General features: G+C 35.7%; 1 protein-coding gene across 8 annotated transcripts in view; it reads left to right on the top strand.

Annotated features, from left to right (window-relative positions):
* The window catches only part of LOC123556906 (ets DNA-binding protein pokkuri-like), a 135,169-nt gene that overhangs the window by 35,204 nt on the left and 72,970 nt on the right, over positions 1 to 26,995 (top strand). For all 8 annotated transcript variants that reach the window (XM_053543238.1, XM_053543240.1, XM_053543239.1 and 5 more), the window contains 2 exons: positions 2,992 to 3,096; positions 5,126 to 5,420. In XM_053543238.1, coding sequence (XP_053399213.1) covers positions 2,995 to 3,096; positions 5,126 to 5,420 — 397 coding nt within the window. In that variant the 5' untranslated portion in view covers positions 2,992 to 2,994. The remainder of the gene's footprint in view (positions 1 to 2,991; positions 3,097 to 5,125; positions 5,421 to 26,995) is intronic.

Raw genomic sequence — 26,995 nt, 5'->3', positions numbered from 1 at the left:
AGAAAGTCACAGATATATTTAGCAGAATGCCACAGACATAGTATTTACAGTATTGCAGACATATGTAGCAGAATGTCACAGACATTATAAACAGAATGACATGGATCCATTTATGGATGCCATAAGAGTGCTGTGCAGAATGTAATACACATGTTTAGCAGAATGTCACAGACATAATAAACAGAATTACATGGATCTATTTCCTGGATGCCATGAAAATACCATGCAGAATGTTACAGACATGTTTAGCAGAAAGTCTCACGCATATTTAGCAGACTGCAGCAGAAATAATACTTACAGTGATTGCAGACGTATGTAGCAGTATACCACAGACGTATTTTTATACAGTATTGCAGACATATGTAGCAGAATGTCACAGGCATAAAAAAGAGAATGAAATGGATCTATTTATGGATGCCACAAGGATACTGTAACAGGCATGTTTAGCAGAATGTCACAGACATAATAAATAGAATGACATGGGTCTATTTTTTGGATATGCATGTACATGTAATTTATTTGCATACTTAAAGTGATTAACAGTTTCGACAGTGTTTTACTGCTGTATTTTTTGACTAACCATTGGTCATAAAATTTAAAATAAGATGCTTCAGATGATGTTAGATAATGGAGAAATGAACATATCAAGGTCATGATGGTGAGTGTTGATAATATAGTGAAAGTATGCCTCGGGTGAGCTAGGTAAATGCAGGTCAGCTACATACCAACACATATACAGAACTAGTTTGTTCATATTTTTGCCTTCATTTATATAAACACTTTGAATCATTGTGTGTTTTTGCTTACAAACTGTGTTTTGCTGTCTATACAGTGTGTAATTTTGTTGTTTGCATATGTTGCAATATTCTGGAAAATTTTGTCCTGCTAAAAAAAATTCAATGTCAGTATGTGCTGTGCTTAAGAAGTATTTAAATATTTGAAATATTTGTGTATTTCTGCTTACAATATGTGACCTGCTTGCAAAGTCTTTGAACATTTGTGTCTTTTGTTTACCATGTGTATGAATTTTGATGTTCTGCTTATAAAGTATGTGAGATTTTGTGTTCTAATCATACAAACTCTTTGAACAATCTGATATTCAGCTTGCATTTTATTTCAAGCTTTTCTTATAATACAAATTATTTTAACAAAGTGTTCTAATTTTGAAGTCTAAACCATATTTTATATTGTGTTGGGGGGGGGGGGGGGGGGGGGGGGAGCATAATATATTGTTGCTGCTGTTCATAAGTCCATCCCAAAATATTTTGTATCCAACTCCTTCCAGTCACTATTAGCCTGATTTGCTTCAAACGTTTACAGGTGAACAAGTTTGATGTGCAGATGACCATAAAGGAAGGAACTTTTGCAGTGAATATTTTACTGCAGTTATTGTCTTTGGATAGTTTTGCTATATAGAATATAGAGAAAAAATTTGCATGTCTAACCCCTCAAACACTATTGAAAGGATATGCTTGAAAGTTTCACAGGTAAAGGACGACCAAAAATAATGGACTTTTTCCCTTGGCTATTTTTTCCTAGAACATAAATTTGGCCCTTTCTGAATTTCACAAGTAAAGAAACTTGGTGTGTTATACTCCTCAAATACTTTTAGAAGGAATGGATTCAAAGTTGCTCATCAGAATACAATTTGCTTCAAAGCTTTAGTCGAACAATTCCATGTGAAGATGGTCTGCACTAAAAAATTTGCTATTTAGAGTATGGTGCAGTATGTGGGAGCATCCGTGTTCTATGGACACAATTCTAGTTTCCTTTCAGAAAGTTTTTTAGTTTTTTAGCTCAGGTGAGTTTTTCTGATCGCTCGATGTCTGTCGTCTGTCAACATTTAGCTTGTGTATGCGATAGAGGCTGTATTTTTCAACTGATCTTCATGAAATTTGGTCAGAATGAAATCTAGGCCAAGTTCGAAAATGAGTCATCTGGGATCAAAAACTAGGTCACTAGGTCAAATTAAAGAAAAACCTTGTGTATGCAGTACAGGCTGTATTTTTCAATTTATCTTCATGAATTTTGGTCAGAATGATTACCTTGATGAAATCTAGGCTGAGTTTGAAAAAGGGTTATCTGGGACCAAAAACTAGGTCACTAGGACAAATCAAAGAAAAACCTTATGTATGTGATAGAGGCTGTATTTTTCAATTAATCTTCATGAATTTTGGTCAGAATGATTGCCTTGATACAATCTATGTTAAATTTGATTTTGGGTCATCTTTGGTCAAAAAGTAGGTCACTAGGTCAAGTCAAAGAAAACCCTTCTGTATGCAATAGAGGCTGTATTTTTCAATTGATCTTCATGAAATTTGGTCAAAATGATAGCCTTGATGAAATCTATGTCAAGTTCGAATATGGGTCATCTGGGGTCAAAAACTAGGTCACTAAGTCAAATCATGAAAAATACTTATTTATACTCAAGGTTTTTGCTCCAATTTTAATGATAATTGGTCAGAATATTTTTTTCCATGAAATCACTAGGTCAAACATGTTTACACTGTTATGGTATGTTTCTCAGGCGAGCGACCTAGGCCCATCTTGGCCCTCTTGTTTAAGTGCTCCACTTACAAAATCTTTGAAATGTGTTTGATCTACTCGAGTGATGAAAAATGTAGATCGTGCTTGAATAGCGAAAAAATGGTTGTTCAACATGAAAAGTGAAAAGAATGTTTGTTCTACTTAAATGGTGAAAAAATGTTGGTTCTGCTTGAAAAGGGGAAAAGATGTAAAACTTTGTTCTATGTTCTATGTGAATACTGCAAAAAAAACCTTAATTTTGCTTGAATAGGGAAAAAATGTTTGTTTTGTTGAATAGTGAAAAGCAGTTGGTTCTCAGCTTGAATAATGAAAAAAAGTTTGTTCTACTTGAAGAAAAACAATTCATTAAAATTTTTCACATTTGTTTCTTACAAGTCATTTTCAAAATTTGATTATTGTTTTGTTTAATCATTTTGAAGTTCAGAATTTTTTATTATATTTCAGACAATGGTTGATGTGATTCCTGCAGACACAGACGACGTCCCGTCAAAGTTTTTGGAAGAGACGTGGGAACTTCCGTTTCAAGAGGAATGTGATGAAATGGACCTTGTATGAAAATATTACATTAGTTCAAGTCAAACAAGTCGCTAATATTGTGTCTCTCAGATCCATTCATTTTTAGCTCATCTGATTTTTTTGGAAAAAAATGATGGTTATTGTCATCACTTGGTCGGCATCAGCATCGGCGTTGGCGTTGCCTGGTTAAGTTTTACGTTTAGGTCAGCTTTTCTCCTAAACTGTCAAAGCTATTGCTTTGAAACTTGCAAATCTTGTTCACCATCAATAGCTGACTACGTACAGCAAGAAACATAACTCCATCCTGCTTTTTGCAAGAATTATGACCCCTTTTGGACTTAGAAAATCAGATTTCTTGGTTAAGTTTTATGTTTAGGTCAACTTTTCTCCTGAACTATCAAATCTATCGCTTTGAAACTTGCAACACTTATTCACCATTAAAAGCTGACACTGTACAGCAAGAAACATAACCTCATCCTCCTTTTTGCAAGAATTATGGCCCCTTTTGGACTTAGAAAATCAGATTTCTTGGTTAAGTTTTGTGTTTAGGTCAGCTTTTCTTTTTTTCTAAAAGGGCGTATAAAAAAACTTTACAACTTCTAATGAAAGGCTTAATTGATCTACATCAAACTGCGAGTACAGCTTTATTACTGTTTGCTGTATCTGTCTTCTTTTGATCCATATGGTATGCCACACCCAAATGCCAAATTAAGAAACATGGTCAGCTGTTACGGGAATACTGTTAATTGTTGTTGACTCTGCACAAGCACTCTGCTGTTACATTACAACAGTACTGTTAACTGTGACTCAGCACAAGCACACTGCTGTTACATTACAACAGTACTGTTAACTGTGACTCATCACAAGCACACTGCTGTTACGTTACAACAGTACTGTTAACTGTGACTCAGCACAAGCACACTGCTGTTACGTTACAACAGTACTGTTAACTGTGACTCGGCACAAGCACACTGCTGTTACGTTACAACAGTACTGTTAACTGTTGGTGACTCATCACAAGCACACTACTGTTACATTACAACAGTACTGTTAACTGTTGGGGACTTAGCACAACCACATTCCATATCCATTGCAATAATACTGTTAACTGTTGTTGGCTCAATGAAAGTACACTGCTGTTACACTGCAAAATTAATGCTAACTGCTAGTGACTCTGTTACAGTAAAAAATACTGTTGACTGCTGAATGCTGTCATGTTACAAAAATACCGTTAACTGTTGGGGACTCAACGCAAGCACCCTGCTGTTACACATTCCAAAAATACGAACTTCTGTTACATTGATAGAACAGTAGTGATAACTAAAAAGTCTCTGGGGATTCAGAAATCTTAAATCTGATGTCTGTGGTATTACTTAAACTGACTTCATAAACATTCCTGAATTTAATACTGCAGAAAAGAAATGAATTTGATACTGTTGACAATTTAAACTTGAAAGATTCTGAGTTTCATACTCTTGAACATTCATACTTATTTCTGAATTTAACACTGCTTAAAATTTCATACTCTTTAACACGCTTGGAAATAAATGTCAAGCTAACATTATTCGGACAGGCTTATTTTGTATTTTCCTAGTATAGTGTAACTGGAAGTTAATATAATATAAAATGTAACAATGTAATTATATAATGATAATGTAACCACAAAAATGTAATATACATTACTTTTTGAATGGGTTCTTTGACAATGATGTGCATTCAATATGTGAAACTACTTATGTACCAGTAGCTAGATAATACAAAATGTTCTGTATGTAACTTTGGTAAACATTATTAGGTTGAAATTCATAAAAAGTTATGGATAGTTATTATCTGAGTGTTACAGTGTTAAAGGACCATTCAGTTAAGACCTACTGACTCCAAGTCCCTGGTTAAAAACTTTTTAAAGTTTTCTGAACAAAATAGGTATAATTTTGTGTTATATTGAAAGGGAAAATTATTTTCCTCTTTTAAGTTTTACTGCAAGACATTAATCACTATATTTGTTGTAATGTAAATCCTCAGTTGTTTAAATGTTAACAAATGTATTTTCTTTTTGTTACAGCCTGATTCTGATCCATCTGTTATTGTTGTGAATGAACCTGAAATTCTTGCCGATTTATTCAGCCAAAAATTGCATGGTTTTGATAAGGAGGAAAACATTAAAACTGAACAGCAACAATACCAGTGTCGTAAATTTTTCAAAAAAATGAGGATGGAGGTTAATGAAAGACTAATGTCGGACAGTGATTCGTCGAGGTCGTCTGCGACAGAAATGGAAACGGACAGTGACGAAGGCTGTTACCATGTTCTACGAGAAGCTCGAAGATTAAGAAAGAAGATGATGCGCAGACGAAGAGGTTTGTACACGTATCATATTTGATAACTTTCTAGTCGTGTGCCACTGGTATATATTATGGACAGTATACTTTACCGTTCTTCAGTTCCTTAATAAATATATTTTAAGACTAAATTTTTTATCTGCTGTCACTTTCTTTTTTGTCTGATGTGGAAAAATTAGATGCTCACATGTCTGTACATCTGAACTTGTGTCATGCATATCACCGGAAGTATTTGACACAGAGTCATCAAACCTCACAGAATTGCTATCAAGCATGTAAAATTTGTCCACCTTGTGTTTTGATTGGGATCTTACATAGCCAGACCAGAGACATTCAAAAATATGCACAAATAAAAGCCTAAAAGTTTGTTTTGCATGTATCTCAAAAAGTATTTGACCTAAGATTATGAAATGTTACAAGAATATCATTCAGCTTGTAAAGTTGTGCACCTGAGTTTTTAGCTCACCTGAGCAGGAAGTGCTCAAAGGTGAGCTTTTGTGATCACCCTGTGTCCGTCGTCCGTCTGTCAGTCATCAGTTGTCCGTCGTCAACAATTTGACTGTTAACACTCTACAGGTCACAATTTTGGCCTAATCTTAATGAAACTTGGTCAGAATGTTACCCTCAATAAAATCTTGGACGAGTTCGATATTGGGTCATCTGGGGACATAAACTAGGTCACCAGGTCAAATCAAAGGAAAAGCTTGTTAACACTCTAGAGGTCACAATTTTGGCCCAATCTTAATGAAACTTGGTCAGAATGTTACCCTCAATAAAATCTTGGAGAAGTTTGATATTGGGTCATCTAGGGTTAAAAACTAGGTCACCAGATCAAATCAAAGGAAAAGCTTGTTAACACTCTAGAGGTCACAATTTTGGCCCAATCTTAATAAAACTTGGTCAGAATGTTACACTCAATAAAATCTTGGACGAGTTTGATTTTGGATCATCTGGGGTCAAAAAACTAGGTCACCAGGTCAAATCAAAGGAAAAGGTTGTTAACACTGTAGAGGCCACATTTATGACTGTATCTTCATGAATCTTGGTCAGAATGTTAATTTTGATAGTCTCAAGGTCCATTTTGAATCTGGGTCATGTAGGATCAAAAACTAGGTCACCAGGTCAAATCAGAGGAAAAGCTAGTTAACACTGTAGAGGCCACATTTATGACCATATCTTAATGAAACTTGGTCAGAAAGTTAATCTTGATGATCTATAGGTCAGTTCATCTGGGTCAGGTGGGGTCAAAAACTAGGTCACTAGATCAAATCAAATGTAAAGCTTATTAACATCCTAGAGGCCACATTTATGACTGTATCTTCATGAAACTTAGTCAGAATGTTAATCTTGATGATATTTAGGTCAAATTCGAATCTGAGTCATGCGGGGTCAAAAAGTAGGTCAACGGGTCAAATCAAGGAAAAGTTAGTTAACACTTTAGAGACCACATTTATGACCATATCTTAATGAAACTTGGTCAGAATGTTAATCTTGATGATCTTTAGGTCAGTAGGTCAGGTGAGCGATACAGGGCCTTCATGGCCTGCTTGTTTAGATTTCCTTTGACTTTATCAAAAATATGCAGAAAGAGCCAAAAAGCTGTAAGTTTGTGTTGTAGTCATGTCTAAAAAAAATTATTAAATCTGGAGTCTTGAAACTTTTGGAATGTTATTTAGCATGTGAAGTTTTGCTCCTGTTTACCCACTAACCCCAAACACCACACTCTACTCGCCACCCCACAACAACAAAAGTTGTAGTATCTAATTATGGCCGCCATCCTCAGCCAAGGGTAATATGAAAGTTTACTTAAAGTAGATTTGCATAGTCAACAAGTAAAGTATGACCATACAGTGACAATAACTGGAGTTAGTTTATCTTGTGTCAAATGACCCCCACTGCACTTTCCCAACAAAAAGCTAGCTAGGATGAATATTAAACAAAGGAAAAAAGAGGGGCACTGCCTTTGAAAAACACCACAGGGGAGCTTAAACAAGTTTATGGTGCAGACTAAACCCTATCACTTGAAAATTCTTTGATAAAATATGTTAGGGATCGAGATATAATGTACTGCACAGCCCATGTACTGGTAAGTTTGTTAGAAATAAAGGTCAGATATTTAGTGTGTTGGTGCCCATGCCAGCTATTTTAGTGTGTAAATGCCAGCAGCTTTTAGGTATACAGACACTAAAAAGCAAAATTGTGCAAAAAAAAAAAAAAGGTAGTCACTCAGAATCAAATAATGGTGATCAGCTTGTTTGCTCTGTAGAGCTATTTTTATGCCCCTGGCATCTACTGATGCAGGAGGCATATAGTGATTGTCCTGTCCGTCCGTCCGTACGAGGTAGACCAAATGGGACTGTTTCGTCTAGCATCAATACCCCTTACTAGAATGACTGAATACTAATGCAGATGTAACCTGTGACCATTCCTCATCTTCAGACATCACCTGACCTCAGTTTGACCTTGACCTTGACCTCATTTTGGACTTAGGTTGCTTTATATGGGCCATCTCTTGGTTAACCAAATAGGACCGTTTTGTCTAGCATCAATACCGCTTACAAGAATGAATTGATACTAATACAGATGTAACCTGTGACCATTCCTCATCTTCAAACATCACCTGACCTCAGTTTGACCTTGACCACGTTTTGGACTTAGGTTGCTTTGTATCGACAAGGATGCCACCGGGGGCATCAAGTGTTTATTGAACGCAGGTCCTTGTTCTTACTTTCTTTGCATTTTTTTGCTGAAATCAATGACTGACCAATGCTTGACATTTCATAATGAAATAATAGCATATCAGAGAGACATTGTCGTAGAAACTTACATCATACACCATCACTACGATTTGGGATCTCATTTTAGCCATGTTTGACTGTAAATATTTTTCTTGCATCAAAGATGACCTACTGTTTTTTAGGGACTGACAATATTATTAAAGAAATGAAGTTATGAACATGAAAAATGGGCCCTGATGTGTGCTGCAGTCATAGGAAATTTGTCAGTTTCATATAGAATAAAGAAGACAAGCTATTCTTTTAGGCATACAGACACTAAATAGGAAAATGGTGCAAAAGAAAAGGTAGTCGCATAATGGCGGATTCAAATAGTCCTTAGCTTTTTTTTACTCTGTAGTCTCAGCTATTTTCCTTTCTATCCCGCGCTAAAGACGGAGGGATATAGTTTTGGTGTTGTCCGCCCTTCCTTCCGTCCAGAGCCATATCTAGGAAGTGGTTTGGAATATTTAAATAAAACTTCATATACATGTTCACCACTATTGGGAAATGTGGCATGTCAAGTTTCAGTCAGATTTCCCAAGTAACACCAGAGTAATGGCCCTTAGTAGTGTCTAGTGTTAACTATATAGGGTACTATAAATATGGTAATTTCTGCTTCATAACTTGTGACATATTTGACCTAGAACTATGAAACTTATGTTGAATTTAGATCATCATGATGTGGTAGTGCACACACAATTTCACAGGATCACTTTAGTAAGCAGTTATTGCCCTTTAATTGTTTAAAATCCACATATTTGTACAACACAAACGAACCAATTGGTAGAATTTCATTAAATTTCTTTCATTTTTTTGCATGACATGTAGGTTACTGAGCATTTTCGTAATGAAATAATAACATGACAGAAATTGTCATGGATACTTAGATCATACACCACCACTACAATTTGGGTTCTCATTCTTTAGCTGACTTTGCAGTTTGTGTGTGTGTTTGGCTGAAAATATTTTTCTTGCATCAAACATGACCCCCACTTTTCTTTTGATTTTTATACAGCGCTGACACTATTCTTTAATAAGAAAATGTAAGTTGCATACATTTTAAATAGGTCCTGATGTGTGCTGCAGCTATTGGAAATATGTCAACTTTAAGGAACTAGCCTGGGAGCCATCTGGTCAAGTCGCCTAATGGCGGACATGTTTTTAAACACTAATTTTACAGTTAGTTGAAAAGTGGAGCATTGCTGTCCTCCGAAAGCTAGCTTTTGTTTTTAGCTCACCTGAGCACGAAGTGCTCAAGGTGAGCTTTTGTGATCGCCCTGTGTCCGTCGTCCGTTGTCCGTCCGTCATCCGTCATCAACAATTTGACTGTTAACACTCTAGAGGTCACAATTTTGGCCTAATCTTAATGAAACTTGGTCAGAATGTTAGCCTCATAAAAATCTTGGCCGAATTCGATATTGGGTCATCTGGGTTCAAAAACTAGGTCACCAGGTCAAATCAAAGAAAAAGCTTGTTAACATTCTAGAGGTCACAATTTTGACCCAATCTTAATGAAACTTGGTCAGAATGTTGCCCTTAATAAAATCTTGGACGAGTTTGATATTGGGTCATCTGGGGTCAAAAACTAGGTCACCGGATCAAATCAAAGGAAAAGCTTGTTAACATTCTAGAGGTCACAATTTTGACCCATCCTTAATGAAACTTGGTCAGACTGTTACCCTCAATAAAATCTTAGACAAGTTTGATAGTGGGTCATCTAGGGTTAAAAACTAGGTCACTAGGTCAAATCAAAGGAAAAGCTTGTTAACACTCTAGAGGTCACAATTTTGGCCCAATCTTAATGAAACTTGGTCAGAATGTTACCCTTAATAAAATCTTGGATGAATTTGATATTGGGTCATCTGGGATCAAAAAGTAGGTCACCAGGTCAAATCAAAGGAAAAGCTTGTTAACACTATAGAGGCCACATTTATGACTATATCTTAATGAAACTTGATCAGAATGTTACCATCATAAAAATCTTGGCCGAATTCGATATTGGGTCATCTGGGTTCAAAAACTAGGTCACCAGGTCAAATCAAAGGAAAAGCTTGTTAACATTCTAGAGGTCACAATTTTGACCCAATCTTAATGAAACTTGGTCAGAATGTTACCCTTAATAAAATCTTGGACGAGTTTGATATTGGGTCATCTGGGGTCAAAAACTAGGTCACCGGATCAAATCAAAGGAAAAGCTTGTTAACATTCTAGAGGTCAAAATTTTGACCCATCCTTAATGAAACTTGGTCAGACTGTTACCCTCAATAAAATCTTATACAAGTTTGATAGTGGGTCATCTGGGGTAAAAACTAGGTCACTAGGTCAAATCAAAGGAAAAGCTTGTTAACACTCTAGAGGTCACAATTTTGGCCCAATCTTAATGAAACTTGGTCAGAATGTTACCCTTAATAAAATCTTGGATGAATTCGATATTGGGTCATCTGGGATCAAAAAGTAGGTCACCAGGTCAAATCAAAGGAAAAGCTTGTTAACACTGTAGAGGCCACATTTATGATTATATCTTTATGAAACTTGGTCAGAATGTTACTCATGATGATCTTAAAATCCATTTTGAATCTGGGTCATGTAGGGTCAAAAACTAGGTCACCAGGTCAAATCAAAGGAAAAGCTAGTTAACACTCTAGAGGCCACATTTATGATCATATCTTAATGAAACTTGGTCAGAGAGTTAATCTTGATGATCTATAGGTCATGTTCCAATCTGGGTCAGATGGGGTCAAAAACTAGGTCGGTGGGTCAAGTCAAATGAAAAGCTTGTTAACACTCTAGAGGCCACATTTATGACTCTATCTTCATGAAACTTAGTCAGAATGTTAATCTTGATGATCTATAGGTCATGTTTGAATCTGGGTCAGATGGGATCAAAAACTAGGTCACTGGGTCAAGTCAAATGAAAAGCTTGTTAACACTCTAGAGGCCACATTTATGACTGTATCTTCATGAAACTTAGTCAGAATGTTAATCTTGATGATCTTTAGGTCAAGTTCGAATCTGGGTCATGTGGGGTCAAAAACTAGGCCACCAGGTCAAATCAAAGGAAAAGCTTGTTAACACTTTAGAGGCCACATTTATGACTGTATCTTCATGAAACTATCTTGATGGTCTTTAGGTCAATAGGTCAGGTGAGTGATACAGGGCCTTCATGGCCCGCTTGTTTTTTTTTTAGCTCACCTGTCACATAGTGACAAGGTGAGCTTTTGTGATCACGCAGCGTCCGTCGTCCGTCGTCCGTGCGTCCGTCCGTCCGTCCGTGCGTCCGTCCGTAAACTTTTGCTTGTGACCACTCTAGAGGTCACATTTTTTGTGGGATCTTTATGAAAGTTGGTCAGAGTGTTTATCTTGATGATATCTAGGTCAAGTTCGAAACTGGGTCATGTGCCATCAAAAACTAGGTCAGTAGGTCTAAAAATAGAAAAACCTTGATGTGAACCTCTAGAGTGCCATATATTTGCATAAATCTTATGAAAATTGGTCAGAACGTTCACCTGATGATATCTAGGTCAAGTTCGAACTGGGTCACGTGCCTTCGAAAAACTAGGTCAGTAGGTCTAAAAATAGAAAAACCTTGTGACCTCTTAGAGGCACATTTTTCACAATCTTCATGAAAATTGGTCAGAACGTTCCCTTGATGATATCTAGGCAAGTTCGAAATGGGTCACGTGCCATCAAAATCTAGGTCAGTCGGTCAAATAATAGGAAAAACTTGTTGACCATCTCTAAAGGCCATATTTTTGATGGCATCTGTATGAAAGTTGGTCTGAATGTTCATCTTGATGAATCTAGGTCAAGTTTCGATACTGGGTCACGTGCGTTCAAAAAATAGGTCATAGGTCTAAAAATAGAAAAACCTTGTGACCTCTAGAGGCCATTAATTTCATGAGATCTTTGATAAACTGGTCAGAATGTTCACTTGATGATATCTAGGTCAAGGTTCGAAGTGGGTCAACGTGCTTAAAAACCTAGGTCAGTAGGTCAAATAATAAAAAACATTGTGACCTCTTAGAGGCCATATTTTTATGGATCTGTATGAAAGTTGTCTGAATGTTTATCTTGATTGATATATAGGTCATCTTTGAAACTGGGTCAACTGTCAATCAAAAACTAGGTCTAGTTTGAAATAGAAAAACTTGTTGAGCTCTCTAGAGGCCATACCTTGAATGGATCTTCATGAAAATTGGTCAGAATGTTCACTTGAGATATCTAGGTCAAGTTTGAACTGGGTCAGTGCCTTAAAAACTAGGTCAGTAGGTCAAATAATAAAAAACATTGTGACCTTCTAGAGGCCATACTTTTCATGGATCTTATGAAAATTGGTCAGAATGTTAACCTTGTGATATCTTAGGCAAGTTTGAAATGGGTCACGTGCTTAAAAACTAGGTCAGTAGGTCAATAATACAAAAATTGTGACCTCTTAAAGGCCTATTTTTGATTGGATCTGTATGAAGTGGTTGATGTTCATCTTGATGTACTAGGTCAGTTCGAACTGGTCACAGTGCGTCAAAAATAGGTCATGGTCAAAATAGAAAACCTGTGACTTTAGAGGCATATATTTCATGAGATCTCATGAAAACTGGTCGATGTTCACTTGGATATCTGGTCAAGTTCGAAAGTGGGTCACGTGCCTTAAAAAAATAGGTCATAGGTCAATAATAAAAACATTGTGACCTCTAGAGCTTTTTTCATGGGATCTGTATGAAGTTGGTCTGAATGTTTATCTTGATGATATATAGGTCAGCTTTGAACTGGTCAACTGCAATCAAATAGGTCAGTAGTCTTGAAATAGAAACTTGTGAGTCTAGGGCCATACCTTGAATGGATCTTCATGAAAATGGTCAGAATGTTCCCTTGAGATATCTGGTCAGTTGAAACGGGTCACGTGCCTAAAAACTAGGTCAGTAGGTCAAATAATAAAAAACTTGTGAACCTCCTAGAGGCCATACTTTCATGGATCTTCATGAAATTGGTCAGAATGTTAACCTTGTGATTATCTAGGTCAAGTTTGAATACTGGGTCACGGTGCCTTAAAAAACTAGGTCGGTGAGGTCAAATAATAAAAAACATTGTGACCTCTCTAGAGGCCATATTTCATGGGATCTATTTCATGAAAGTTGGTCTGAATGTTCATCTTGATGATATCTAGGTCAGGTTTGAAACTGGGTCAACTGCGTTCAAAAACTAGGTCAGTAGGTCTAAAATTAGAAAAAGTCTTTTGACCTCTAGAGGCCATATTTTCAATGGTATCTTCATGAAAATTATCTGAATGTTCACCTTGATGATTCTAGGTCAGTTTCGAATGGTCACTTGCGGTCAAAACTAGGCAGTAGGTAAAATAGAAAAACTGGACCTCTCAGGGCCTATTTTTCAGAGATCTTCATGAAATAAGTGAGAATGTTCACTTGAGGATATTAGTAAACGGGTCACGTACTTCAAACTAGTCATAGGTCAAATATAGAAAACCTTGTGACTCTCTAGAGACTATTTCAACGGTATCTTCATGAAATTGGTTAGAATTTTATCTTGAAATCTGTCAGTTAAAATGGGTCACATGAGCTCAAACAGGCCTATGTCAATAAGAAAAAGACGTCATACTCAAACTGGGTCATGTGGAGAGCGTGAGCGATTCGGCTCATTGTCTTTGTTTAGAGTGTAAGTATGTCAAAATTAGCACTGGCATCAAGTGTAGACACCTTGTTGATGATTCTCAGAAAACTCTTATCTTATTCCAGAATATTATGCTCTTGTCAAACTTTTTTTATCTTTTGTGGTGAACTGGCATGGCCACAGAGGTCTAATAATTAATACTGGTTTTTGTTTAAATTTCATTGTGGATAGATTTTTGACATTTTGGTAGAAAAAAATGGGTTAGAAGGTTGTAATTGGTGAAGCATCTGGCATCCTTGGCAAAAAACCCTTACTAGCAAAGTCGAAAATGTCCAAAGGTCAGCTGCTAGGTACGTCATGTACGACTACAGTTACACCAGTAGTGTTACACAAATGTTGAAAACTTTAGAATGGAATACACTCCAATATAGAACGTTACACAATTCATTAGTAATGTTTTATAAAATAAGGACCCAGACAGTTGCAGTCAACTAATCTCATCTTATTCCAACTAGAAACCTAAATTATTTAATCCTCATGTCTCACACTCAGTACTTTTCTAACTCCTACTTCCCAAGGACCATCCGACTCTGGAACTCCCTACCAACTTATGTCAAATCTAGCCCCAGTCTCGGTATCTTTAGAGAGGCTGGCGGTGGTCAATATGTAATTCTATTGCCTCTGTCCTATTTTAACTGTAGCATACTGACTTTTTTTAGCTTTTTTTCTTTTAACATTGTAACATATCATTTCTTTAACAACTGTTTCTCTGACAACACCTCCCGAAGTGATAGACGGAAATCGACAGTTGGGTGAAAGATGTAGATGTAGATGAAGTAAAAGTCAGTTGTAGTACGAGTAGTACTTCTAAGTCACAGCAGTGTGATTTTGATGTGATTTTTACAGTAAGCAAATGTGACAAGAGAAATCTCTCTTAGAAGATATATGACCCCTTCTTTTCTCTTCATTTTATGTCAGTTATATCATAATTCTTTAATATGAGATAAGAATTTGTTCTCTGAAATGGGTCTACCTATGTTTGGTGGCTCTTTAAAAGGTCAGTTTTATATAAAATATATAGGGAATACAATTTAGGAGTGTGTGATCTAAAGAAGGGATATTTAGTGTATTGTACCGTTTAGTAATGGTCTAAGGGAAACAACTCCAGAAATGCCATCTCAGGGGAGGTAACATTGTCAAGGTGACCCGTGTTTATGTTTTGGAAATGATAAATATAGCTTTTTGTGCCGTCGAAAAATAGAAGATGGATAAACTGCTGCATTAACTTTATCATGCATAAAACCTGACAAACTGTTCGAAACGGACAATTACCGTGAGAAAATTACTGGTCCGAACATGTGCACGTTCTGAACCAAAACATTGTTATTCTTCCGCATGACCTAATATGATGATTTGCAACAGGCTTAGTGAAATTACTAATGCCGTTCTTAAACGACTCAAAATTCATTCAAATTCACGATTTCATCAATTAACCTGATTATTTCTACCAAAATTATGCACAAGCCATGTCCAAGTAGGACGAGAACTATTTTTTTGTTCAACAACACTTCCGCCTTCTACACGTGAATGGCGCAAGAATTGAAAACGCTGTGGAAAATGGCCACGATCGAAAAACAAACGCCAGGAAACTGCCTAGATCTGCTGCTACAAGCAGGTAAAGTGTATTGACAGTTGTCACAGAGTTAGAATCGATATTGTATAGCATTTATGTTGTTTAAATCTGACCAGATATCAGACGGCCTTCTGCAAAAACACAAAAAATACCAACACTTTCGAACCAGGAAGTGAGCATAACAAAACGACAATCACTTCCTGTTGTTGTATCCAACGTGTTTACCTTGATTTTTTCGTCATGTATTAAACATTTTGAACGGTTAAGCATCAGGGTCAACAACACATTATCTTGTTTAATGAACTATGTGTATAAGCGTGTAAAAATGCACTCGATAATTCATTTCAATCTTTCCCGTTTCCACGTGCTCGAGCAACAAACGTTTCTATATAGCTCTTAAATTCGATTTCGTTTTTGACCAGTCGATTGGTTGAACCAAAAGGCGCAGAGAATATAGACTGGTCAGCTGATTACTTAGCTTGAAATGAAGTTGTACATAGCAGTGTAAAGCAATTTTTTTCATGAAAAGAAAGCAAAATTGACCCACCAATATGTCCATAATTATGCTCTCAACCTGCCACTGTACATGTATGTTTTATACCCTACCCCTAGTTATACTATAAAACCATGGGAAATCACATTAACCTTTTTTCAGTAGTGCATTTCTCAACTAAAACGTGCAGTTCGGTAAAAGTGTACTACAGATATTTCGTCTAGCCTGTGCACACTACTATATGACCTATAGACCAGATGTTCATAAGGGAAGTTCACACAAGTTTTTTTCTGTAAGTGTAACGTTGACAAAAGCATAAAATATGTGAAGTATCTCTGCAATATGAAATATTGAGACAATGTGTCTGGTGCATGATGGAAGATAAAATACTGCTTGTTCAGTATGCATGGTACCCATTCATGAAACTGCGTGTTTTAGGTGAGAAATGTAGGATTGAAATTGGTTAGTGCGTTTTCCCCATTCATGACCATGTTTCTTATAGTATACCTAGGGGTAGGGTATAACATGTACAGTGGTATTTTCGTTCAGGTTGGTGCCAGTGCCCTCAACTACTGCAAATTGGGTAGGGTAGGGAAAAAGGGTGCACTTGTACTTACTTATTGTTGAGCTAGCTTTTCAATAACAACTTTGTAGAGTGTCAGTCTTAGGTGCTAAAAGTCCCATGTGTCTCAGTCAGAGCTGAAGTATTTTCAGTCTGTTTCATGTATAATGCTAATGCTACCTTTGCAGTTGTACTGGCAAATTGTATTCCACAGAATTTATTCACGAAAGTGACTAATTAACAATTGCAGGTATAAAACTCTTTTCTTACCAAACAAAAAGTGAAAACATACCTGTCCATCAGTCTTATTTTACACGGAATATTTACTTGTGCATATAACATTTGTGTTATTTGTGATTTTACCATTTTGCTCATTCACATGAAATACAACGAGTAAATACTCACTGGCCTAAAAAATTATCTTTGACCCCATTTGTTTTAGAGTTTGCCGGACAAAGGCCAAGGTCAAGGTCAAAGTTACCATAACTGCTTCCAGGTTTAAAGCATGATAATACTTTAGCCTTAGAAGATTTTTAGCCGTGATAGCTTCAGAGTTTGTGGTCAAAAATGACCCATATGTTATTTGGGTCAGTAGATTAAAAGTTAAGGTCACAGTGACCTTACAGCTATAAAGGTCTCTGATAAATACAAGGACAATGCTTGGGTGTACCACATGGTCAGTAAATGACTTATTCAGGGCCCACACTGGGCTGAAAAAAGTTGGAGCCACCTTTTTTCTCGGGAAGGGTAGGGAGGGTGCTGGAGAGGTTTCCCTTCCCGCGGCGCGTTGAAAATTTTTGTTACTTCCCATAAGCAAATGGTGATATTCTAGCTATATAGGGGGACTTTTGAATGAAAGTGGGTATACCTCTAAAGCAAGTTTTGTATTTTAAAATGTTGTTGGATGTTTGAAGCAACCTGTCTGAAATATTTTTCCATTACAGCTTCTTTTTGTCGTGGGCCTACTATGTAAATGCATGGCCCGGGGTCTGTGTTTTTGGTGCTCTGTGCTTCCCAGAAATCTACCCTGATACAGGATTACATTTCAAATCCATTCCTAACTTTTAAAGACATTCAAAAAACTTGGCAAACACTTTTACTAATTACTTACTAAGATCACAGACACGGGTCCAGTGTATTTTTTTTTTTTTTTTTTTGATTAATATAAAAAAAACAACCTTTTTTTCACAGAAATATGCTTTCTATATGCCGGTCACAGTGTCGTATATGATATTGTGACCGGATTTTTTGTCATCATTTTTTTTTCATTTGACTAACATACAAAAAGTATATTTGTGTGAAAAAAAAGGATTTTTATATTAAACAAAAAATACACTGGACCCGTGCCTGTGACTAACATACTGTCTGACGGTGGCGACAACGTTAAAAAATTCATCAAACCATTCATTATTTTGCCGATTTATTTATTAATTATTTGATCCATGGAAATTAAAGGCATCAATCATTTAATCTGCCGTAATGACAACAAAACAAAAAGATTATTTTAACCCGATAATCGGTTGCTAATTGATTGCAAATTGCATCTTCTCGCGTGTCAAGATGTTTAATACACATTGTTATATGTAAAGTAAACGCAGACTGGGTAGTACTATCCTGAAATAAGTTAATTTTATAAGGTAAAATTATCGGAACCAGTCAACTCTTTTTTAACATAATTTCTCGGAGGTTACGATTTAGAACGTCTGAAACAAAATGGCGGTCCAAATAACGAACATTTTTTCATTTTCGCCACTCGAGATTTTTCTTCGCCACTTTCATCGCAGATTCGCCAAATGGCTCGAGTGGCGAACGACAGCGTGGGCCCTGCTTATTGTATTTGAGGTCAGTAGGTCAAAGATCAAAGTCATAGTGATATATAGACTGAAAATCAAAAGCATGTGGAGGCTTGGGTCTACAGTTACCGAAGTTTGCAGCATGTTTGTCCATGGTCAGCAGATGACCCCTGTTGATTTAGGCTTCATTAGGTCTAAGGTCAGGGTCACAGCATACCTAAGATTGAATGCATCATGCCCATTTACCTTTTAAAAGCCATCATGTTGGGGTGGAGGGAGGAACATATGCTTACAAAAGGATCTAGATTCAAGTTAAGTTACTAATTCTGGAAATGTTTCTTTTAAAACTAATTTGTTTCTTTTGGAGAACCCTGATGGAATTTTAAGTTACATTCAGGCATAGTTCTAGGTTTTTTTGACTTCGTTTTTGTCTTATCAATTAGCAAAGCAAATAATATTTCTCAGAATACTTTGAATTACTTAGAAATAGCTTGAATTTTACTTCCTTGTAGGAATCTAGCAATTTGATTGGTTGATGAACACGGCTTCAGTCTCATTACAAATACCATGTGATTATAGTGCCAGGAAAAATCAATTCCATGCTGTTAGCTTTAATTTTTATGTTTTGGCTATTGGTTAGTTTTCTGTTTGTTTGTTTTTCTTTCATTTCTAAAGCTGATAAATTTATGGATACCATTCTGTCTTTCTGTTTAAAAGGATTTAACCTGACTGTAAGTAAATTGATATGGGACAACAATATTTAATGTTATTTTTAAAGCTCAAAAAGGGCAGGGTACTGTCTAAAAGGGGCAGGGGTGCTGTTTTAAACGGTGGGAAAGGTACGATAGTAGTGTTTTAATTTCTTTCCATGTTTATGTCTTTCATTATATTTATGATTTTTGCACACTTGTTACAGAATAAGGTTGTAAATGATGTCTTTCTAAAACCAGTAACAGAGCTTACAAAAGGTTTTTACAATACTTTTTTTGTCAAAGCAGCATTTTGTTCTTAGAAAACGTCGCCAAGTAATTTATATAAATATGAAAAATGGAGGGCCCTTATATGTTTAAACTTTAACCAAGATGGTGTTACCACATGATAAAATGGTCTTATTTAGCATACACTGTAAATGAAAATCCCTGTTATTGATAAGGCAGAATTTTAAATGGTTACAGAAGTTTGGATATATAACCTTACAAAAATAATGCCCTTCATCAGAATTTCATGAAAGAAAAGTTTTATTATACTATTCTGTAAAATTGTCTTTTTTTATCCAAAATGTAATATCTGGATACTAATGCACTCTCGGAATTCTATATGAAAATGGTTTTTATTCAGTTTACTTGGCAGCCTATGGTAAACCAGAGATACTTTATCAAATTTTGATGTTATTTATCCCCCCGCCAAAGGCGAAGGGGATATATAAAAATGCTCTCCGTGCGTGCGTCCGTCTGCAATGATCTTTGTCCAGAGCATAACTCCAAAAGTACTGGAGGGATTTTCTTCAAACTTCATACACTGATAGAACACATTGGGAGGAAGTGCATTGTGCAAGAACGATAACTCTACCTTGCCTATTTTTTGAGTTATTCCCCTTTATCATATTTTCTTAAAAAATTTTGTCCGGAGCATAACTCCAAAAGTACTGAAGGGATTTTCTTCAAACTTCAAACACTGATAGAACACATTGGGAGGAAGTGCAGTGTGCAAGAACAATAACTCTACCTTGCCTATTTTTTGAGTTATTCCCCTTTATCATATTTTCTTAAAACATTTTGTCTGGAGCATAACCCCAAAAGTACTGGAGGGATTTTCTTCAAACTTCATACACTGATAGAACACATTGGGAGGAAGCGCATTGTGCAAGAATAATAACTCTACCTTGCCTATTTTTTGAGTTATTCCCCTTTATCATATTTTCTTTAAAAAATTTGTCCGGAGCATTTCTTCTTCATGCATAGAGGGATTTTGATATACATTGGCACAAATGTTCACCACCACGAGACGGAGTGTCATGCGCAAGATCTAGGTCATTAGGCCTAAGGTCAAGGTCACACTTAGAGGCCAAAGGTCAGATACAAGAATGACTTTGTCTGAAGCATTTCTTCTTCATGCATGGAGGGATTTGGATGTAACTTGGCACAATTATACACCATCATGAGACGAAGTGTCATGCGCAGTTCCCTTCTTTAGAATTACTTCCCTTTGTTGTTACTTTAAATAGCTTTTATTGTAACTTTTTCATTACTAGTCGTAGGGAAAAATCGAGACCACTTTTCTGTAGTACAACAAGCATGCTAAATCCAATTTTGAGGTGTATTTTGACCAATCTCACTTGATAAAGATTTTTGTGTGGACTTTTTTTTTTTTTTTTTTTTTTTTTTTAATGATTAACTTCCCTTAGTTGTTACTATAAATAACTTATATTGTAACATTTTTATAATTGACCCTAGGGGAAAAAAACAAGACCACTTTTCTGTGGTACAACATAGATGTAACTCTCCAATTTTAGGTGTATTTTATTATATATAAGGTATCTCTACCTGGTAAGGAGTTTTTTTGTGGACTTTAAAAAAACAAAAGACTTACAATGATTACTAAACAACCACAAAATTAACATTCCATTTACAAATACAGCTGCTAGAGTAAAGAAATTTGCTTTGACGGGCATATATTGTGACATTCTGGCACTCTTGTTCCCTGTTAGCTCTCCATTCCTTCTTTTTACAATAGCCATATAGAAAAACATCATAGCTATACTGTTCATGAAAATTAATAAAATTTAGCAGTAAACCACCTCACTACTGACTTATTCTTTCTTCCACATCTTAAAACCCCTGATGCGGACCACAACTAAACGGTTCTTCAAAGCTTTCCCCAAAATTAATACTTTCAGACACTAACTTGCCAGGAACTTTAGCCTTCAATTATAATATGCCCGGCGGAGGGATTAGCCATGTGTAACATGGCTCTTGTTTATCATGCAACTTTATACCGAAAGTCACCTTTTTTGGAAGGATTTACCGAACATCTATTAGAAGTGTGAGGGAACTGACATTCTAAACTTATTTTTGCTTTCAAACTTTATAACAATCTGTACATTTTTATGCCCCCGAAGGGAGGCATATAGTTTTTGAACCGTCTGTCGGTCTGTCGGTCTGTCAGTCTGTCCGCATTTTTCGTGTCCGGTCCATATCTTTGTCATCGATGGATGGATTTTCAAATAACTTGGCATGAATGTGTACCACAGTAAGACGACGTGTCGCGCGCAAGACCCAGGTCCGTAGCTCAAAGGTCAAGGTCACACTTAGACATTAAAGGTTATTGCATTGATGGGCGTGTCCGGTCCATATCTTTGTCATCGATGGATGGATTTTCAAATAACTTGGCATGAATGTGTACCACAGTAAGACGATGTGTCGCGAGCAAGACCCAGGTCCGTACCTCAAAGGTCAAGGTCACACTTAGACATTAAGGGATAGTGCATTGATGGGCGTGTCCGGTCCATATCTTTGTCATCGATGGATGGATTTTCAAATAACTTGGCATGAATGTGTACCACAGTAAGACGACGTGTCGTGCGCAAGACCCAGGTCCGTATCTCAAAGGTCAAGGTCAAACTTAGACATTAAGGGATAGTGCATTGATGGGCGTGTCCGGTCCATATCTTTGTCATCGATGGATGGATTTTCAAATAACTTGGCATGAATGTGTACCACAGTAAGGCGACGTGTCATGCGCAAGACCCAGATCCGTAGCTCAAAGGTCAAGGTCACACTTAGATGTTAAAGGTCTTTTTTCATGATAGTGCATTGATGGGCGTGTCCGGTCCATATCTTTGTCATTCATGCATGCATTTTAAAATAACTACGCATAAATGTGTGACACAGTAAGACGACGTGTCACGCGCAAGACCCAGCTCTGTAGGTCAAAGGTCCTAAACTCGAACATCGGCCATAACTATTCATTTAAAGTGCCATCGGGGGCATGTGTCATCCTATGGAGACAGCTCTTGTTCAGTTTAAATTGGGATAGCATAGGGCTGCATTGATATATACTAAACAACAGCCTCTTTATTATGTTTCCCACCACACAGTGGTGTGGGAGACATATTGATTTACTCCAGTCTGTGTATCTGTCTGTGTATCACAAAGCTTGTCCGCACTCGAAGTCGAACATTTCTCATCTGATTTTCACCAAACTTGAACAAAATGTGCTTGCCATTAACTCCTTGGCTAAGTTCGATAACTAGCCAAATAGGCCCAGGCACTTCGGAATTATGGCCCTTGACCAAAAATTATGGAACCATTCATACAAGCTCATCAAGACTAACATGACCAAAATTACGGTACCATTCGTACAAGTTCATCGAGACTCACATGACTAAAAATTAATGAACCATTCATACAAGGCAAATTGTTGAAGTCCTCGTATTTCAGTTGTCTGAACGAATGATTCTGTAGAAGAAAGTTTTTTTTTTATCATTTAGGGGCCAAAATTTACCGCCAACACGTGGTGGTACCGGGCGGCCATGTTGCCAAGTGTATTTGTTCTATGTGACCTGGACCTTATGAAGCTATTGGATACTGATATATATAAAGACAGACTTACTATTCAGATGATTAGGCAGTTGTGGGAGACATGCGCTTTTCTCAAAAGCAACTCTAGTTTCAATCTAATTTAAAGCTTGCATGAAACAATTTTCATGTGCTTTGCGGTCTGTAAAGAGTTGGCTGCTTACAGAAAAGTTGTGGATTGACGCCCTTTTTACATTACACAGGATCAATACTTTTATCAATTAATTTTCACACTTCATCGATAATTGTAACCTGTACAGATAAACTTTAATGGACAGGATTTAGCAGAAGATCAAAGGCAGGAGGCAGCGGGGCGTCAGTTCAGATGGGCAGGACAGGGTGTCCCTCTGCATCTCTAGAAATAACACTAATATATATCTATCCTTTGTCTGGTATTACAAACTAAAATATTCTTTGTTTTAAATGTTAACATCCTGTGAATTTATTATTATCAAATTTGATGCTTTTGGAGTACTGAGCAAGTTTTATTTCAGAGATATTCATATTCTGTAATTTTTTTTCTTGGAAATATGTAGAAAATATAATATGTGTATTGTCTAGAGCCAAATCTAAAAGAGATGGGGGAACTGATTTGTATGGATGCTGTAGTCCATGGAATGTAATCCTGATGGATAAACAAATTTTTCATTAGGTTTGAAATCCACAAACCCATGTCGGCACGAAATAGTTTTGTTGAAACCGTAAAATTTTATACCAACAATACTAATGTATTCGCAGAAAATATGGGATAAATTAATTTCAGAACTTCAAGCAGTGTTTTTAGATTGTTGACATGTCCCAAAAAATTTGAAATAAATAGTTGAAATGGTAAACTGTATTGAAATCAAAAGACATAACCACTTTGTGAAATAGTTCTGTCTTAAAGGGAGGTAATTTCGAAATTTATAAAAGGCAGTTAAACATACATTAAATTTTGTAATAGAGATATTGAACTGAATATCTGATATATCAAAGATACTGTATATATATTAAATATAATAAAATATTTCAGTTACATGATATAAGGGAAAACTTTGTCCAGTGTGATTAACCAGTCTCTGTGACATTTTTTAGATATTAAATAATATAATCTTGTGGAGAAGTTAATATTTATTGTCTGTAATTCTAGGAATGCACTACTGGAGATTAATTTTGTAATTCTTTTTTTGACATCCAGAAGTTAGTAATTGCTGAAAATAATTTGCTACTTTAAACGTTGTTTTCATAATTCCGCTGGTAAAAACGACCTGTAAAAACATGTATAAATAATGTATACATGAGTAAAACATTGCTGCAAGTTAACAGATGAGTATTTTTCATTTGATACCTGGCACTGTCTTTTTTGATTGTCATTGTGTATAAAGGAGGATCAAATTAATCATACTGACCAATTACTTGATGCGTTCTACATCCAAAGCTGTTGTTGGTTTATCTCTTTCTTTAACTGATGTCAAATATCAAGTGGCATGTGGCAGCAGATGAATACACTATGCACTAATTGGTATAAATGTTTATTGGATGTTGGGAATAGTAAGGGATGTCGAATATAAAGCTCAGACTCTCGGGTGAACGCCAAGAAGAAGAAGAAGCTCAAAGTCTGGAGGCATGTCGCGCCCGACAACCCTGAGTTGTAGATTTAAATTTACTCCACCTAGGTTCTGTGTATGTAGTTTTCAGGCTTATTCACGAAAGGGAGAGAACCACTGCTTGATTCATACCTGCAGTATGGTAGTAAGTTATTTTTCTTGATAGGATATAAAGGTGAGTAAACATGCTCATAGAATAATTCATAATAGTACTGCTTGTCTCCCTTGCAAGGAAGAGGGCGGATTATTGCTGGATGTTTGACTGCAAAGACATATAGAAGAAAATGAATGAAATACCTACTATGGTCTTAGCTTAAATTGTTATCGAACATGCGACCACCCATCACTTTATCCTCTATACCAACGATACCCAAGTACACTTTGTTCTTTGGAAAAGGTAAGACATGAAAATGAATTTCATGAATGAAATAAAGTTATAACTTCATATAAACAATATGTGATTACTGTGATAATGACTAAAATAGAGGGAAATTGCACCTTAATAAAAGTAGTTTTGTTATAAATATATAACATTTAAGAAGAAAAGCTCACTACGTGGGAAAAAAAAGGAAGGGAATTTTACCCAGAAATGAGAAAATGAACACTTTTTGATGTGGGATTTGGGATAAATTTCAGCTTTAAAACTGCTCAAAAACAGTGCATAATACGTGCTTTTGAGGTGATCAGCGATTTAAACTTTTGAATAAAAAGCTAACAAACTCAGATTTTCACCTTTCATACATTTAATTGTGTTGTAATTATTGATTAACAAGACCTGTTAGGTTCAAAATGTACTGTAGAAAGTATATTGATTGAGTTCCTCAAATTATTCTTTTGTATTAAATACAGGCGGGAGCATGATATTTTGATATACTTAAGAACCATTTATAAAGACAGCTAGTGTGAGATTTATGATTGCATTGTTTTGATGTTTGGTTGTTTATTTAAAAAAAAGGCTGTTAAAAGGTTGAAATTAGGTCTTGTACACACATAAGTCGGCTTGTGAGATGATTTATGAAAAAATCAAGTCTGTTTGCATTTTGATAAGGCAATATTTACACTGATCTAAACACCCACATAATATGACCCAGGTAGATTTTTAATAATGCCTAGATCAGTAAACAGTCTACTTGATAATGAAGGATATGTTTGAACATGTTTTTGTAAATACCTTTTCAGTGTGAATAAGAATGTATATATGAATTGATAAGTTAAGCGACGTGGCAAATCCATGTTATGATTAAAATGTTTATCGTTCACCTTAATTTCAAACTGAAATGAGACAGAATCACATATCATACATGATTTTTCAAATTATTTCAAAAACTGAAAAACACATGATACAGTTTGTTATATATAATGTATGACAGTTCATAATTAAAGTTTTTTTTCTGTCTGGATTCAGTCGTTACAACAATGACTTCTCAAATTCGAAAAGATAATTTGCACAATGTCATGAAGATGCCACAATAAATACAAAGGAAATGTCAAAGAACAACTTTTTCTTGAAATTTCTGTGCTATAATAATACACTTCTAAGTGTTTCAGTTACTTCACATAATCTTTTTCTTTTTCTTTTTCTCTTATGTATACATATAGTTTTGTGAATCGACTTTCACATTTTTTATGTGTGCAAATATACATTTACAATTATTCATAAAGATTTAATTGTTATAGTAAAAATACAAAAACAAAAACAGAAAAAAACATCCATAATACTACATTTTAGAAACTATATTATAAGCAACAATGAGTTCTATCCCCTTAATTTTATAAAAACGCCACTCTTAGTTATGTGATGAACTCAGTGTGGGTGCAGTTTTGCACTTAAAATTTCATGTAAATTAAAGTCATGAAAAGCACTGAAATAGCATAATTCATTAATGATTGCATTGGCTATAAAAGAAACACAATATCATAATTATGAGAAGAAAGACATATGTTTCAGCATGGCCTGAAAACTGTTTTAGAAAACATTTGCCAGAGTTAAGTACAGTATGTCTAGTATTCATGACCCTGAACAAAATTATACTCCCACTCTCTGAACTTTTCTTGTTTTATTTGAAAATGTCATTATCACATGAAATTTTTTTATGTATTTTTTAAGGCCATTAGTTACAAAAATAACAAAAAAAGTTTGTAATAAGTTATATTAAAATTATAAATTAATGACAGTAGGAGGTGAAAATATTGCTTTGTTTTGTTCTTTTTTTGTTTTTCTTAACTGTTTTTGATACTATAAATTGGAAACATAAATTGTTACAGCCAGATCAGAGGAATGCTGTAACTTTGGGTAATATTAGAAATTATTTTCTTTCGTTAAAACAGAGTAAGGTAAGTAGACATGGGAATTCGAAATACTGTAGTCAGGAATAAGTAACTTCTGTCCAAAATTGTAACCAACAGCAAATTCATGATGAGAATAGGTGTGCTGTCAATCAAATCACAGAATAATAGTGAGTTACACTTTTCTGCTGTCTAGAGTATTTATCATCAGCCTTGTTCTTCCTTGTGCATGTTGAGTGCAATAAGATTATTTGTATCATAGAA

This window comes from Mercenaria mercenaria, chromosome 5 (assembly GCF_021730395.1).
Source record: "Mercenaria mercenaria strain notata chromosome 5, MADL_Memer_1, whole genome shotgun sequence".
NCBI lineage: Eukaryota > Metazoa > Mollusca > Bivalvia > Venerida > Veneridae > Mercenaria > Mercenaria mercenaria.
The sequence above is the reverse complement of the archived record's forward strand: the minus strand, read 5'-3'. Positions and strand labels throughout refer to the sequence as shown.